The sequence below is a fragment of the Biomphalaria glabrata genome, chromosome 7, assembly GCF_947242115.1.
Source record: "Biomphalaria glabrata chromosome 7, xgBioGlab47.1, whole genome shotgun sequence".
In the NCBI taxonomy this organism is placed as follows: domain Eukaryota; kingdom Metazoa; phylum Mollusca; class Gastropoda; family Planorbidae; genus Biomphalaria; species Biomphalaria glabrata.
The window spans coordinates 5,953,812-5,972,557 of NC_074717.1; the positions used below are offsets into that span (position 1 = coordinate 5,953,812).

General features: G+C 33.7%; 1 protein-coding gene across 1 annotated transcript; it reads right to left on the minus strand.

Moving 5' to 3' along the window:
* Positions 1-3,870: 3,870 nt before the first annotated feature.
* LOC106075457 (39S ribosomal protein L3, mitochondrial-like) lies at positions 3,871-18,734 on the minus strand. The gene is made up of 9 exons (XM_056035967.1): positions 18,572-18,734; positions 15,681-15,905; positions 14,602-14,692; positions 13,468-13,596; positions 12,691-12,790; positions 11,896-11,956; positions 9,278-9,389; positions 8,199-8,276; positions 3,871-4,190 (listed from the first exon to the last, which is right to left on the minus strand). The coding sequence occupies exons 1-9, from the start codon at positions 18,664-18,666 to the stop codon at positions 3,936-3,938; spliced, it is 1,146 nt and encodes a 381-aa protein (XP_055891942.1). The 5' UTR covers positions 18,667-18,734; the 3' UTR covers positions 3,871-3,935.
* Positions 18,735-18,746: the final 12 nt, after the last annotated feature.

Here is an 18,746-nt window from a genome sequence, read left to right on the forward strand (position 1 = left end):
TAGACCAGAGAGCACTGAACATGTTATAGTAGAATGTAGACCAGAGAGCACTGAACATGTTATAGTAGAATGTAGACCAGAGAGCAATGAACATGTTATAGTAGAATGTAGACCAGAGCGCAATGAACATGTTATAGTAGAATGTAGACCAGAGAGCACTGAACATGTTATAGTAGAATGTAGACCAGAGCGCAATGAACATGTTATAGTAGAATGTAGACCAGAGAGCACTGAACATGTTATAGTAGAATGTAGACCAGAGCACAATGAACATGTTATAGTAGAATGTAGACCAGAGAGCACTGAACATGTTATAGTAGAATGTAGACCAGAGAGCACTGAACATGTTATAGTAGAATGTAGACCAGAGAGCACTGAACATGTTATAGTAGAATGTAGACCAGAGCACAATGAACATGTTATAGTAGAATGTAGACCAGAGAGCAATGAACATGTTATAGTAGAATGGAGACCAGAGAGCACTGAACATGTTATAGTAGAATGTAGACCAGAGAGCACTGAACATGTTATAGTAGAATGTAGACCAGAGCACAATGAACATGTTATAGTAGAATGTAGACCAGAGAGCAATGAACATGTTATAGTAGAATGTAGACCAGAGAGCAATGAACATGTTATAGTAGAATGTAGACCAGAGAGCAATGAACATGTTATAGTAGAATGTAGACCAGAGAGCAATGAACATGTTATAGTAGAATGTAGACCAGAGGGCAATGAACATGTTATAGTAGAATGTAGACCAGAGAGCACTGAACATGTTATAGTAGAATGTAGACCAGAGCACACTGAACATGTTATAGTAGAATGTAGACCAGAGCGCACTGAACATGTTATAGTAGAATGTAGACCAGAGAGCACTGAACATGTTATAGTAGAATGTAGACCAGAGCACAATGAACATGTTATAGTAGAATGTAGACCAGAGAGCAATGAACATGTTATAGTAGAATGGAGACCAGAGAGCGCAATGAAAATGTTATAGTAGAATGTAGACCAGAGCACAATGAACATGTTATAGTAGAATGTAGACCAGAGAGCAATGAACATGTTATAGTAGAATGTAGACCAGAGAGCAATGAACATGTTATAGTAGAATGTAGACCAGAGAGCAATGAACATGTTATAGTAGAATGTAGACCAGAGAGCAATGAACATGTTATAGTAGAATGTAGACCAGAGAGCAATGAACATGTTATAGTAGAATGTAGACCAGAGGGCAATGAACATGTTATAGTAGAATGTAGACCAGAGAGCACTGAACATGTTATAGTAGAATGTAGACCAGAGCACACTGAACATGTTATAGTAGAATGTAGACCAGAGCGCACTGAACATGTTATAGTAGAATGTAGACCAGAGAGCAATGAACATGTTATAGTAGAATGTAGACCAGTGCGTACTGAACATGTTATAGTAGAATGTAGACCAGAGAGCAATGAACATGTTATAGTAGAATGTAGACCAGAGAGCACTGAACATGTTATAGTAGAATGTAGACCAGAGAGCAATGAACATGTTATTGTTATAGTAGAATGTAGACCAGAGAGCACTGAACATGTTATAGTAGAATGTAGACCAGTGCGTACTGAACATGTTATAGTAGAATGTAGACCAGAGAGCAATGAACATGTTATAGTAGAATGTAGACCAGAGCGCAATGAACATGTTATAGTAGAATGTAGACCAGAGAGCAATGAACATGTTATTGTTATAGTAGAATGTAGACCAGAGCGCAATGAACATGTTATAGTAGAATGGAGACCAGAGCACACTGAACATGTTATAGTAGAATAGAGACCAAAGCGCAATGAAAATGCTAAAGTTACAAAAACATGCAATATTCACACATTATTGTCCCATGCAATTCAATCATAAATCTATACACCATTTATTAAGGAACCTAAGAAGTTTCCATAGCAACCTTTGTCATCGGGAACTACACAAAAAGAACATATCTTGTACTGATGAAGTGAATCCGATTACCCACCGTGATCTTGCCAGGAATCCCAAACAATCTGATGCAGTAAGCCCAGAGATTACTTTTTGAATGCGAAGTTAATCCTTCAACAAATACACAGAAACAGATGTGACTGGCAGAGAGAGAAAAAACAATTTACAAACAAAAGTAAAGAAACCAAGAGCCGTAGGCCTAAATCCATATTCCCAGGGGCATTAAATCCTTAGAAAAAGACAATATGAACATAAATAAATGTAAAAGAAAAACACACTTATTGTGTGTGTGTTTTTTTTAAAGACCACATAAAGAGGTTGTGGGGGTCAAGCCGGACACCAGTTTTAGTAGGCCTACTTTTTTTTTCATCAAAAACCCTTATTAGAGATTGTCATTAATGGCGGGAAAACTATAAATAGCTAGCGATTACGTATATCCGGTGTTTAAAATTTTGGATGTCTTAATGTTTGGGGCTAACACCTTAAAAAGACTTCTTTTTTGGCACTAGCACCTTAAAAAGACTTCTTATTTGGGACTAACACCTTGAAAAGACTTCTTATTTGGGACTGACACCTTCAGATTTATTTGACTTGCTTAAACAAGTAGATCCGAATCGTGTCGGTGGTGGCCTCTCTTTGCTCTTTTCTTGACCTTTGATCTCCACCGCTTTAATAACAATGTTTTGAACACAAATGCATGACCTATATAAACAAAATGACATTAATCGTATGTCCCCTGTTTACATTTTTTTTTAACTTCCTGTGATAACAAAGTTGTCAGGGGAGATAACTTGTCTCCAGACGTCTGTCACTAGATAGTAATCAGTGTTCTTATTTAACATGGCTAGTGGTTAACTTGATTGCACTGTAATGTGTAGATTTATGTACTGATTGAATGCATGCAGCCACAAACTAAAGGTAAAAAAAAAAAATAAAAAAAAATTTAGAAATATCAGGGGATGTGTCCAACAATCAATGTCAATATGCGTACCGTATGTGTGCTACTGATGACGTATGTGTGCTACTGATGACGTACTGACAGAAATAAGGGAATGAATGCCAGGAGGTAGCCACCATTAAGAGCGCAACATCAAGGAAAACAAAGAAAGCTTCATACAAAGCATAATTAGCAGTAGCCATGTACTGGTAATGTATGCAAGTGAAACCTGGACACAGAAAATCTGTTTCATACTTGAGAACGGAAAATACTTTTAAAAAGTCTATGGTGCTATACAAGAGGAAACTGAGTGGAGGACACCGACTAACCATGAGATATATCAATTGTATGAAGACCCACACCTACAGTGACGGAAATGAGAAAAAACTTCACTGGACAGGTCACCTTGAAATAATGCCGGAGAGCAGAGGAGCAATAATTGTATACGGACATAAGCATCCCAAAGGTAGACCACGAACAAGATGGATCGAGGATCTAGATCTACAACGTCAAAGTTCCGGCATGAAGATGAAAAGCTCAAGAGAGATTTGAATGGACGGATGTGCTTAAGCAGGCCATGTGCTGTAGCGCCACTGGAATGGATGGATGTGTTTAATTTATGTGCCACGACTTGTGGTATGGGTTTGAACCCTAGCCGCCATCAGCAGTAAGCTTTGGTTAGGATGAAAGTCTTCCTTTCTATTGGAAAGTCTGAAGCAGTCTCAAGTCATCTGCTAACATCCCTCCTAAATCCAATGATACATTATCTCGAGACAAACTTGTTACATGGTTCATCAGATTTGTTGTTTTTGGATGTTTGCAAAGAATTATTGAGATTATCTGCAGTTGCTAAAACGATGAAGGCAAAACAAACTCAAAGACAAATTTAAACTTTTAAAACACTAAATTATGTTTCTACCATAAATAAGTTTACACAACAAACATAAATAAGTCTACACAAATTTTACAACAAATCATTTTTTTTATGTAATTTCTTTTTTTTTTAAGGAACTAGTAAAAAGCCAAATTATTTCTTTTCTTCCTCTATTTCTAAAGAGGGACTTGTAAACTGGAACAATTTAGAATCAAAATATTCTTCTGGTAGTGGCTCGGTTGCATCTTCTTCAAACCAGGTAGGCATGGGCACTGACTCGTAACTGGACTCTGGCCTCTTCTTGCGGGGCAGCACAGTGTCATACACTCTGACAAAGGTGTGCGGCCTGCCACAGACAGCAGCGCCAGTGACATACAAGACATTATACTTTGTGTTTATTCTCCAGATCTGAGAAGACAAAATTTAAAAAATTAAATTAAAAAAAAAGAAGATAAAAAAAAAGATTAAAAAAATATCTTAGCTAAGAAACACTATCCACTGCTTGCATTGCCATCATTAGAATCTCGCCTCGTCTAACGAGGGAAATTTCCGTCCTTGAAAATATCTTACCATCAGTCTTTTGGCTGCCTATTTTCCTTTTTACTGGTATGTTTTTTGTTACAAAAAAATATCTTTTGCTAATCCTAACAATTTTCTGACATGGTCGTGCTGCCAGAGTTGGTGTTTAGGACTTTTTGATCCTGTTGTGAATTTCTTCATTTGTGATGTCTTTCCTATAAGTTGTGCCTAATGACTTTGTACAATAACTCAACTATGCATCATGCATCCAGTCATGCATCCAGTCATGCACTTTGCACTCCATTCTGTTGACAGAATCCAAGATTGACAGGCACATAGAAATGTGGATTCCATTTTGGTGCACCCTAGTCTTATCTTTAGGTTTAGATTTGTCATTACCAAAACTTGAAGATTTTCTTATGTACATATGAATCCATTAACAAAAAAATGACACCCAATGTTTATATTAATGAACAAAGACATGCATGTATTTGTTTCATTTGTTCTGGAGATGTTTGTTCGCTTGAAGTCAAGCGGTAGTTATTAGCTATTCATAAACAAAATTCCTAGGTCTGTATTAAGATCTTATTAGTAAAAAAAAAAGAATGGATCTCATTCACCAATCAAGCGGTAGTTATTAGCTATTCATAAACAAAATTTCTAGGTCTGTATTAAGATCTTATTAGTAAAAAAAAAAGAATGGATCTCATTCACCAATCAAGCGGTAGTTATTAGCTATTCATAAACAAAATTTCTAGGTCTGTATTAAGATCTTATTAGTAAAAAAAAAAGAATGGATCTCATTCACCAATCAAGCGGTAGTTATTAGCTATTCATAAACAAAATTTCTAGGTCTGTATTAAGATCTTATTAGTAAAAAAAAAAGAATGGATCTCATTCACCAATCAAGCGGTAGTTATTAGCTATTCATAAACAAAATTTCTAGGTCTGTATTAAGATCTTATTAGTAAAAAAAAAAGAATGGATCTCATTCACCAATCAAGCGGTAGTTATTAGCTATTCATAAACAAAATTTCTAGGTCTGTATTAAGATCTTATTAGTAAAAAAAAAAGAATGGATCTCATTCACCAATCAAGCGGTAGTTATTAGCTATTCATAAACAAAATTTCTAGGTCTGTATTAAGATCTTATTAGTAAAAAAAAAAGAATGGATCTCATTCAACAATCAAGGGGTAGTTATTTGCTATTCATAAACAAAATTTCTAGGTCTGTATTAAGATCTTATTAGTAAAAAAAAAAGAATGGATCTCATTCACCAATCAAGCGGTAGTTATTAGCTATTCATAAACAAAATTTCTAGGTCTGTATTAAGATCTTATTAGTAAAAAAAAAAGAATGGATCTCATTCACCAATCAAGCGGTAGTTATTAGCTATTCATAAACAAAATTTCTAGGTCTGTATTAAGATCTTATTAGTAAAAAAAAAGAATGGACCTCATTCAACAATCAAGGGGTAGTTATTTGCTATTCATAAACAAAATTTCTAGGTCTGTATTAAGATCTTATTAGTAAAAAAAAGAATGGACCTCATTCAACAATCAAGGGGTAGTTATTAGCTATTCATAAACAAAATTTCTAGGTCTGTATTAAGATCTTATTAGTAAAAAAAAAGAATGGACCTCATTCAACAATCAAGGGGTAGTTATTTGCTATTCATAAACAAAATTTCTAGGTCTGTATTAAGATCTTATTAGTAAAAAAAAGAATGGACCTCATTCAACAATCAAGGGGTAGTTATTAGCTATTCATAAACAAAATTTCTAGGTCTGTATTAAGATCTTATTAGTAAAAAAAAAGAATGGACCTCATTCAACAATCAAGGGGTAGTTATTTGCTATTCATAAACAAAATTTCTAGGTCTGTATTAAGATCTTATTAGTAAAAAAAAAGAATGTATCTCATTCACCAATTGTAAACAAACAACATTGAGCCCCGTGTTTCTCTTCTATACAAATTATGATCTAATTTTAATCAACAATGGTTATCATGTGACAGTTTTTTCGTTGTTTTATCAATATTATCATGTGATCGTTCATTTTGGTGAATGAGGGCCATCCTCCCAGTCATTGGGTCAATAAATAAAAATCTTAATTTCTTTGTAAAACTTTCAATTGAAAACCTTTATGTAAAAAAAAATATTATTCAAACTAGGTCTGATTTGTAGAATATTTGCCTTAGGGCTGTAAGATAAATCCTTCAGGATTAAATTTTATATTCCCCTACCAACATTCAAAGTTCATAAGTGACAGTGATGAGTTAGAGACAGTGTCTTCTCTAGTTTTAGCTTGCTCAGTGTGCTCTGGCCCATATTTACATTTATTGACATTTTGGGGAGGAGCTGGATACTTAGGATTCACTGCTGACTCTTAAGCACTTGAAAACCATACCTCATTCATATTAATCTTGAAACACACAGATCTGATTTTTTTAAACTACTTGACCACCCAGAGTTCAAAGTAACGATTTCAACTGAGCATTCTTCCATAACACACAGGATCTTCGAACAACTACATAAGACAAGTGTAACACTTCATTAAGAGAAAGCCATTCAAGGACACCCTGAAGTGATCCAGTTTTCAGAACCAGTTCGTCAAATATTTGTTGACACAAGATAAGAACATTTCACAAAGCTGAGGCTACAGCTGGTGCCCAGTGGTTCTCAGCTTACCAAGTATTGATTCAACAAGGATAAGTATTCAACAGGACCAAAGTTCATGTACTCTGTGTATCTAAACACATCCAAACATTCAAGCTCTCACTTCTCAGTATTCTCAACTTAGCAGGGAGTCTCACTCAATGAATATGTTTATGTCCTGTCAATCACATATGGGTTTTAAAAAAAAAGCTCTTATTGATCATGAATAATATTAACACAACCAGGTCATTACAACAGATTAACAATATCCAGGAGTTGAATGTAAAAAGCTTAAAAACTCCTGCCAAAGCAAGTACAGCATTTATTTGATCATACTTGATGTCATTAAAGGTTTTATTTTTTGTTTTAATTAAAGATTTAACCTTTTTATTCTACCCTGTAGATCTAGAAAGATTGCAGGTGCCAAAGTAGCTGTTTTCTGCAGAAGGGGGGTAGCAGCTGATTGGGCCACATTTCTTTTTTGAAAAATTTAATATGGTCCTCACAGCCAGAAGATTAAAGTCGGGACAAACGAAACTTGCCCTTGCGGAGCATCAACAGAGAATGCTGACCATGTTCTTCAAAGCTGCATACACTATCAAGAGTCACGAATAAGACTCTGGCCCCAAAACCCTCCTATAGCAGAAAAACTATTTGGAGAACTGCCTGATCTAGAAACCACTGCGCGGTTCATCTCAGATATAGATTACTAATCTGAACTCTCCAACATAAAAAATGAAAGAAGAAGGTCCTCACAGCATGTGCCCCCTTTTTGATAGAACTTTTGAAACATGTGCTTCTTTGTTGCAATACCCTGTTTTTGGCTCAGGAAATATTTATTTTCTTTTTAAAAAAATCTAGTCTCAAAAAAGGGATCTTCATATCGACCAAGTAATGCAGTCCTGTTTAATCTGGGACAAATATTACACCACAAAGTTGATGAAGTGTAAGAAACAGTAGGACTAGTGTTTCAACAAGAATCAATAGTTATGTGCAGGACTTATTGGTGTTTCTGTATTTCTGGAAGGAAAGCAGACATAAGATGGAGAGTTGTAATAACTAGATCTATATATAATTGAAGCATAGCAGACAAATAATAATTCAGGCTGTTACATAAAGTTTCTAAAAAAAAAACACACAAAAAAAAAACCTAAAAACTCATCAAGGAAACAGATGAAAACAGAATCCTATGGTAAGTTTTTATTTTTGCTAACTTTATGAACAGCACAAGTACACTTACTTTCAGACCATACTGTGTTCTCAAGATATCTCCCATAATTCCAGGCATGTGCTTGCCTTTCCAAATACCATCTTTATCCTGGACAACAAGAAAATGAAAGAAGAAGATAGTAAAAGAAGTTTGCGTTTGTGTTACACAAACTCATATGCAGACCAGCAAGTCAGTTTTACTGAATATATTGCAATGAATATATACTGTATATCAATATCTATATATATATATTTAGTTTTTAAAAAAAACAAAGTGTACACTTTTGGAAGATCATAAGTAGCTGCTGCACCTAAGAATACATCCTTAACATTTTAAAGTTTTCTTTACTTGACAAATGCCAAAACAATTATAGACATGTCAATGGCAACAATGGTGGCTGAGTGGTAAGGTACTTGGCTTCCAAAAAGAGAGGTCCTGGGATTTTTAATTTTAGATCTTAGGGCACCTGAAAATAGTTGGAGAAAAGTAAAGGCATGTGTTGGCCACATGACACCTTTATTAAACTATGGGCCACAGAAACAGATGACCTTTACATCATCTGCGCCATAGATCGTAAAGCTTGAGAGGGGGACATTATTTTACTTTAATGGCAATAAATTTGTGTGATTGTAACTGTGAACCAGTATACTTGGTATATTCTTTATAAGACTTTTTAATCTTGTTTTAAAAAAGGTATGAGTTTATTTAATTTTGAAAACAAAAAGAATTACTCCCATTGCACTATAACAACTATTAGGAGCAAGATACGTTCAGTGATCAAATCTGATTTCTTTTTGATATAACATAATGTGAGAACATAAATAAGCCAAAAGGCCACCTAAGAACATCCCAGCAATAATTATATCAAGTTGATATGTCTGTGAAAAATGATGTAACTATAGTAAAAAGCCTCATTTAAGAAAACATTTTTAATGCATTTGTTGATGGTGAAATTTATGTAATAGCCTATATAAAATTAAAACTTTATTAGTTTTTTTTTAGCCCCAGACATCTAGAAAGATGGATGCCGCATGTGGTGAACGACAGATTGAGAACTACTGATCTAGTTTACCAAACTAATGTCTAAAGGCAGTAAAATGTTGACTTACACCGCCGCCGCCTGTAGAGCCCATCTTTCTGTGAGACTTTGTAACACCATGAGATGCAGGCATTCCCTTCATGCCCCACCTTTTGCACACGCCCTGAAATCCCCAATCACGTCTGCAAAATGAGGGGGGAAAATAAAAATGTTAACTCATTACTAAAGAAATGGAATTCAAACCACAAGAAGATAAATGTGGCCCTAAGAGTTATAAATATATTATGGTTATTTGTTACAAGGACTTGTTACAAGGTTACAAATACAACATGAATACAATGCAGGCTCAAAAAAGGAAGACAGGAACTTGGTGCTAAAATGTTAATATATGTATATAAATTAGTTACATGAAAGAACCAACATAACCTATAGGAGTTGTATCCATTGATATTCATATTGTTGTAAATTTCATATGAACAGGCACAGCAGTTTCCCCATATACAATGATTCTTAGTAGTAAAGTTGCATTCTACTAAAATCTAGCAAACAATCTCATTTCTCTTTGAGATACAGACAGTGTGCGTTCCCATTCATCCCCGATTAAATGAAAACAGAAATTTTTTTTTTAACAGTTTGATTAGACTTTAAGAATCAATGCTCTCCCCACAAACCCCTTTAAAATAATTCAGAAGCATGAAAGAGAAACAACAGCATAGCTTAGCCTATGAATGATTTTAACCCGGTGTCTAACAGTTTCATGTTAACATGATCACCTCACTAACTATTGTCTTAATGAACTTTTTCTTTCTTCTATTGCTTAAAAAATTGTGTGGGAATTTCATCCAAGTGTCAACATTTCATCATCCAGCCACCATTATATACACTACTAGGTCAGTGAACTGGACCTGACAGGCCAGCTGTCGAGTTGAAACATAAACAACGACATTCAATACATCAACCTAAACAACAACATTCAATACATCAACCAGTCCAAAGAGGATGACGCAATGCTGAGCACACAAAACTAGTAATTGAATGAACAGCTAGCAGGAAAGGGGGGGGGGGGGGGGGGGAGTTGGTGTGTTATGAAGATCTAGCCAATATACAGAAACACTAGCCCTACAGATTGGGGCATGATGATAGGATCCAAATATACTGAGATATGTAATCAAGCTTAGTAAACTGGCTCACTAATTGGCTGAGTGGGGGATAATTAGTGGAGAAAATTAAAGGGAAGCAACTAGAAATGATCTTCAGCTAGCAACTAAAAATGTGTATATGTGTTATATGTGTATGATTAAAATATAACATATCTTTTGCTCAACATGTCATTTGTGGGATGCACAAAGGCCCATAAAAAAAAAGGATCTTTTAAAGCCTTTGATAATACTGACAACAGCAATGGAATCATAAAAAATGGCTTTTTTTGCTTCTAGATAATGAGCATGACACAGGAACATAACTTTCATTATAAGATAAAATCATAATGTCAGACTCTAATCTAATGTTCATGCTAATTTAGCTAATACTTTTTATTGTTTTTCCTCAACTTCTCAATGTTTTCATAAAAGTTATTGTTCTTTCTACATTTCCCATGTGAAGCACTCCTTTGAACTTTCCCTCAACACAAATATAACTTTAGCAGCCTGTATTTTGACAGAGAACTTATGAAGAAGTCGACAAAGTTGATTCCAAGCTATGATCAAAGTATTGTGAAAATAGGAGTGAATTTAAATAAGGAACTTTAACCTGATACTGTTTTTTTTTTCCCATCAAAATATCTCTCATAGACGGGACTAAAGTTATTTAAGTTGCAGAATTGAACATTTATTTGTATAGCCACTATGTAGACAACTAAAAAAGCTTTAAGAAATATGTAATGCTTGATATAACTTTCAGACATTGGTATCAATATTTCTACACAGGACTATATTTATGTATTTTCTATTAACTGGAACCTCTGTCAATATTTCATTGTCTCTGCTGTTAAAAGAAAGATAATGTTCTATTGTTGACTCTCTCAGAAGTAATTACATTCCTGACAGAATACAGAAATCCAATATATCAGCTCTAATAGTATATAATCACATCCTGCAGAGATTCATAGAAATTCTTATCAGGGTCTAAGTTTAGTTCTATTTTGAGATATTGTGACCATAAAACAAAAATTGTTTCATATTTAAATTACAGTTTTCATTTTGTTATTTCACATTTATTGCCTTGACCTTTCATTTCACAATCATCTATACCTTTTTTCCCCCAAAATTTAAAGGATATTTTTAAAAAAAAAAAAACATTAAGAAAATTTCTTAACAAAAACTACAATTTAAAAAAACAAACTGTTTTTGTCTTTTTTGACATAAATACAACTTTTTGTTAATGTTTTATTTAGTATTTCCGAATGTTCTCAGACCAATAAGGGTAATGGAAATAAAAAACTGATAAATATAAGTGTTTTGTTTTTAAATACTTTATACTTATATCTTACATACTATAATGTTTTAAAAGTAATGGCTATCAAAGTAAGAATGATGTAGTTAAGGGGACACTAACAAATGTCATTAGTTCAGTTTAGTCTTCCTACATGCTAATCAGTAAATGATTTTGATTGTCTGGCTATTGATAATATCAATACAGACTGATTGCAGAATTACACAAAAAATAAGAGGGAATGATATAGCAACTCACGTTCTTCCTTGAATATCCACATATTCGCCAACTTTGAAGTGATTTACACTCAGTGGTGTGCCTAGAATAGAGTACACAAAAAATAAATAAATCAAGAAGTTGACAACTTTAAAAAAAAAAAAAGTTGATACATAAAAGAGTTTAGCTATAATGCTTAAACATGGATGGCTGCCTGGTCGTGTGGTTTGTGGGCTGCACTGTCGTTTGGATTTATCCATGGTCCAGAGTTCAAACCCTACCATCTCCCATCCCCTGTCGTCCTGGAGGAGGTTTGGACTAGGAAGTAAACTATCTTTAACTCTGAAGGAACATCCGAAACATGTAAAACATTTTACAAAACATCACATTCATAAATGAAATATTTAAAAAATTTAAAAGCCCATAAAGCAACAACTAAGTTATATCTATGTATTTTATAGCTGATACTGTGAAAATGTTCAGATTCGATTTCACGCAAGTTGAAAAGAAAGTTTGATGGCTTGAAAATTTGTTTGTTTATTATGGAAATATATTTTTTGGCTCTCATAATACCATGCACCAACATGTACACATCTTAAGCATGTGAACTCTAGTAGCCCTATAAAATGAAATTCCTTTTTTTTCTTATTTAAAAGTAGTAGATAGTGTAATGACATTATTTTCAGCTGGATTTATAAGATTGATCAACCAACCACAACAAGTTCATCAACAATAGCAATTAAGTCACCATTACAGGGCAAAAAAAAAAAATTACTAATTTCAAATTCACATTACATAAACCTTTAAATTTAAATGCCAAAACAAAGAATGTCTTACCAGGTTGGCAGGCAGCGTTTGGTGTAATTAAAAATCTGGTCAACCAACGTTTGGGTGGGACACCAGCTTTGATGAAGAGATTGTTGTAAGGTTTAGAAAACTGTGATATATAAAAGTGATACACAAATGAAGGTGAATTGAATTTCTGGACATTTATTGCATAGAAATAGTTAAATTAAATTAAGGCAGTTAAACAATAATTACAGCAGTTTCATTTGGTTGTACACAAAAATCCCACATCACATATCTTAAGAATACATTGACCAAGAAAAGTTCACGTCTGGCATCTTTAGAAAATACTTAACACATAGTAGTGATGCACTCACTTGCCCTGGTGGTGGCTCAGTGGTTAAGCACTGGGCTTCAGAACCTGGAGTCCTGGTTCAAATCTCGGTGAAGACAGGAAATTTAAATTTCTGGATTTTTAGGGCGCCCTAGAGTTCACTCAACACTAATGGGTACCTGACTTTAGTTAGGGAAAGTAAAGGCGGTTGGTCATTGTGCTGTCCACATGACACCCTGCTCATTTAACATTGGCCATAGAAACAGATGACCTTAACATCATCTGCACCATAGATCTGAAAAGGAAACTTTTTAGTTTTGCCATGGCAATACTTCTCTGCCTCAAAGTGGCGCTCAGGTGAAAATGGTCACAAGAGGAGACAATTAGGGAAGCAGAACACCAGGGAAATAAAGTAATCCTTCCCACCTGCACATAATCAACAGAAATAACAGAAACCTATAAAAGCCTTATTAACCCTACTATTTGTTACTTACCATTCTAGGGTCTGAACTCAATGCACCAACAATTTGTAAACCAAACTTCTGTCTGTGGTGGGGCAAGTGACTTGGGTAGGTGGCGTAGACCTCAGGGGGCACATAGTTAATCACATGGTTATCTAAAACCTTGGGAAACACATAAGTTACATTAAAATGGGGAAAAAAAATTAATTAATAGGCTGTTTATTTGATACAAATACTTCAAGTAGTTATTATCTAGATCAGTGAAATGATGAAGCTACTCAAATATTTATACATGGACTCTGTCACTAAGGCAACAGACTATGTTATAGTCTCTAATACTATGGCTAGCGGTTATCTCAAAGACTAAGGCTAATAGCTATGATATAGTGCAAACGTTCAGTTGTTTCTTAAGTCTAAGAAACATACTATTTTACTTTTTATACTTTTGTATTTTTATCACAATAGAACAATATATAAATTATTAAAAAAGGTTTTAAAACAATTATAACATAAAATATTTTCAAACAAACATCTACCCTCTTGTACTAGGAGTTGGCTTGAACTTAAGTCAGATAGCAGTTTGCAGTTCTATATATATATATTTTCTTAATTTTAATAAAATTTTTAAAATCAATTTATAATTTGTGGTCAAATGACATGTTAAAAATGCTACCCTATTTATGCATTAGCAATAGTTTAAGTATTCCAGAGGAAATTTTAATTTGGGTAAAAGTAATTTAATTAGCAACTCAACAGTTAAAAAAGCCGCACCAAACATACCTTTACTTTAATATAAATCCTAATTTAACTGCCTAAAACAGCAATGTGCAAACTATGGTCTTATTTCTATATCTTAACAGTGATACAGAGCAGGGCTGGCCTTAGATATTTGGTGGCTCCAATGAAATAGAAAAATTAAAAATAAACAGAGAAAAAATTAAATTATGCAATTTATTTAAAACCACCATTCAGAGGCCCTAGAGAGCTGCCTAATTTGCCTATGCCTAAGGCCAGCCATGTATAGAGTATACGTTAAAATTTTTTTGTGGCGATGTAGTAAGTGATACAATTAGAAAATAATATGGCCTCAGACACCACTGGGCTAATGCGCTAGAATTATGCAGTGAGATGGATGTATTTAAAACAAAAACAAAAAAAGTAAATTACTTGCAGCAGTGTAACCATGAATGGCTTGCCCTCCGTGGTCCATTGTAGCATAGTACCCAACTTCAACGCCAAGACTCCAGTTCTTCTTGTTCTGAATATAAACAAATTTTACAATGAAACAAAAAAAAACAACATATTTGTTATTGCTAACTACTTATCTAGACCTTATTACACCCAAACAAAATGGGGGATCATCTTCATGTATTCATTTCTTAGCACCCTTAGTGTGACACTTACATATAGTAGGAAAACAAAGATGGTAGAGCAGATTAATGTGATACAGCATAAATGTCTTTAATTTTTCTGTATGTTGTCTATTCAGGTTATCAAAAAAAAAAAAAAAAAAAAAAAGGTTAAACTGATAGTAGTTGACTTTATAAAGAGATATGTTGTGTTCCGAGAATGTAAGAGACATTTCAAAAAATGGGAGAGAAAGATAAAATCTATGATCACCCAGAGAGGAGGACAACATTTAGACAGGCGGGTAAATAACTGACATTCTCCAAGACCAGTGGCAATAAGAGGGAGAGATATATCAACAGTTTTGACTCCCAGTTGAGTTGAAACAACAAAAAGTACATTAAAAATGTTTCAAGCAATCTGTGAGACTGTGATAAAGGACTTAAGAACCAATTGAACAAACTTGTTTTTAATGGTCTCGCAAAAGATGCTTACAACAGTGTTAGCCTAAATGTAAAGTCAAACAAATATTCAACATATAAAATGTAATTGTATAAATTACCAGTAGTAGTAATTGTATTAGAAATTACCCATAGACAGCAATTGTATTATAAATTCCCCATAGACAACTATTGTATTATAAATTACCCATAGACTGTAATTGTATTATAAATTACCTGTAGACACTTACTGTACTATAAATTACCAGTAGACAGCAATTGTATAAATTACCTGTAGACAGTAATGTACAAAATACCCATAGACCGTGATTGTATTATAAATTAACTGTAGATAGTAACTGTACTATAAATTATCCATAGACAGTAATTGTATTATAAATTACCCATAGACAGTAATTGTATTATAAATTACCCATAGACAGTAATTGTATACATTACCCGTAGACATATGGGTTCCTGTCCCAAGGAGCATCTTTGAGTGGACTATCAGAATTTTTGGCGTAGTTTTCAACAATCACATCTTTGATAAATTGTTCATTGCTTGTGAGAAGGTTGTCATCGTACTTTTGCGTCCATTTACGAACATGCCATGTTTTGCGCTTGTTTTGGCGTACAACAAATTTTGGGTAGCGTCTATGCCTTACTTGTTGAACAGAAACATAGCTGAAAAAAAAATTAAATAAAAATAATAATAAATGTCACTAAATATGCAATCACAAGGAGCATTTTCACTCAAGAATCAAGAATACCACCTCAACATCCCTAATAATAGGCAGCATTTACAGACCACCAAATTCTAGTTTAGAATACATGCAGGAACTATGTAATCAGATTACGACACTTAAAGAGACAAATAAAAACGCAGTTTTTTGGATTATGGGTGATTTCAACCTACCTGATATAAATTGGAAAACACTAACCATAGATAAACACCAAAACCTTAAGGACATAAATGAGCTTTTCATAGAAACTTTACACAACCTAAGTTTAGATCAAATCATTAAAAAGCCAACTAGATTAAACAACACATTAGATCTCTTCTTAACCAACAGACCTGGATTAGTAGTTGATTATGATATTATCCCTGGTCTATCAGACCATGAGATTATAAAAATACACAGTCAGATAAAAGCAGTAGCCAATATAAAACCCAAAAGAAAAATCTTACTCTGGAATAAATGTAACCTAACACAACTACACCAAGCTGCATTAAACTTTCAACAAACATTCTTATTAGAAAAAGACATTAACCAACCAGTCGATGACCTCTGGAATTTCATTAAAAACCATCTGAAAAGCATTATAGAAAATCAAATACCAACTAAATACACATCAAACAAAATAAATAAATGCTGTTTTAATAATAGACTAAAGAAGCTTTGTAAGCAGAAGGAAAACCTATATAGAAAATTTAAAGAAACTAATGCAGAAAGAGTTTACAAAAAGTATATAAAAATTAAACACTTAACCCAAAAAGTAAGCAGACAGCTGCAGAGTGAATACATAAACAATGTAATATCTAAAGACAACAACAAAAACCTATGGTCATACATTAAGTCTAAGAAAATGGAAACAACAGGCGTAGCGCCATTAAAAGATGAACATAACATAATACATAATGATAATGAAACTAAAGCAAACATTCTAAACAAATACTTTGCATCAGCATTCTCAGCCCCAGGAGACAAAGACATATTACTGAATTTGAACCAAGTAGACAACATAGAAGATATAGTAGTACAAGAAAATGGAATTCAAAAACTATTAGCCAACACCAAACCAAATAAAGCTTCTGGACCTGATGGTATTCCAGCTAGATTATTCAAAGAACTAAGTAATGAGCTAGCCCCAGTGTTCAAAATACTCTTTCAGGCTTCACTTAACCAGGGCAGAGTACCAAAGGACTGGAAAGAAGCTAATGTCACCCCCCTATTTAAAAAAGGAGAAAAATCTGACCCAGGAAACTACAGACCAGTATCACTTACCAGCATCACATGTAAAATCCTAGAACACATAATATGTAGCAACATCATAAACCACTTAGACAAACATAATGTCCTCACACCATACCAACATGGCTTTAGGAAATATAGATCATGTGAAACACAACTAATAGGACTAATTGATGATTTTTCAAAAGGTTTAGATAATAGCGAACAAATAGATGCTATCTTACTAGATTTTTCTAAGGCTTTTGACAAAGTTCACCACCATAGTTTGCTTAAAAAATTAAAATATTTCGGCATTAATGGTCCACTGCATCAGTGGATTAAAGACTTTCTGATAGGGAGAGAACAAACTGTAATAATAAATGGCTCTAAATCAACACCGATAACAGTAAACTCAGGTGTACCTCAAGGAACAGTCTTGGGTTCACTACTATTTTTAATTTACATAAATGATTTACCAAATTGCATTACTTCAGGAACAAAAGTCAGATTATTTGCAGACGATTGCATAATATATAGAACAATAAAAACAACACAAGACACAGATATTTTACAAAGAGAATTAGATGAATTACAGAAATGGGAATCAAATTGGAGCATGTCTTTCCACCCAGAAAAATGTCAGTTGTTAAGAGTAACAAAAAAACTAAAACAAATTAATTCCACTTATCTTATTCATGGCAAACCAGTAACACAGACAAAAAACGCAAAATACCTAGGTGTTATAATAAATGAAAAACTGTCATGGAATCCACATATTGATGAAACTACAAAAAAATCAAACAAAGCATTAGGATTTATTAAAAGAAATTTCTATAAATCAAATAAGAACATAAAACTAAAATGTTATTTAACCTTGGTTAGGCCAATAATAGAATATGCATCCTCTGTTTGGGACCCCTCAACTCAAGAAAACATTAAGAAACTAGAACAGACACAAAATAGAGCAGTGCGATTCATAACAAACGAATATTCACATTTGACTAGAGTAACACCTTTAGTAAAATCACTAAATTTAGAAAGCCTTCAGGACAGAAGGCTCAAAAGTAAAGTATCAATAATACATAAAACACTGAACCATAATCTTCAAATACAAAAACAAAATTTAATAAAATACTCTGAAAGACACAAAGATAAAGGCACATTCCTCGTCCCATATTTATAATCTATCTATTTTCTATGATATCTATGATTCTATCTCTTTGACACGCGTCTTTGTATCTGACTGATTCAACTGATTCTCATTCTGATTCTGATCTCAGATCTGAGATTTCTGACTGAATAAAACACGACCTACTGACCTAGATCTATACTAAATTCTACTTTAAAAAACAAGTATATTTAAAAATTTAGAATAGTATATTTTGAGTATTAAAATACCTTGTGGGAAGAAGAGATGCCACTGTTCCATTGCTGCCAAGTAAAGTTGTACATGAAGGTCGAAGAAAGCAAGTTAGAATAGACTTGGACGCCATTTTCGTTTCGTATTTTCATGTACGAGCTTCCGCTTTCGGTTTTCTAATGATGTTTGGGGGAATTAAAAATATAAACGGAA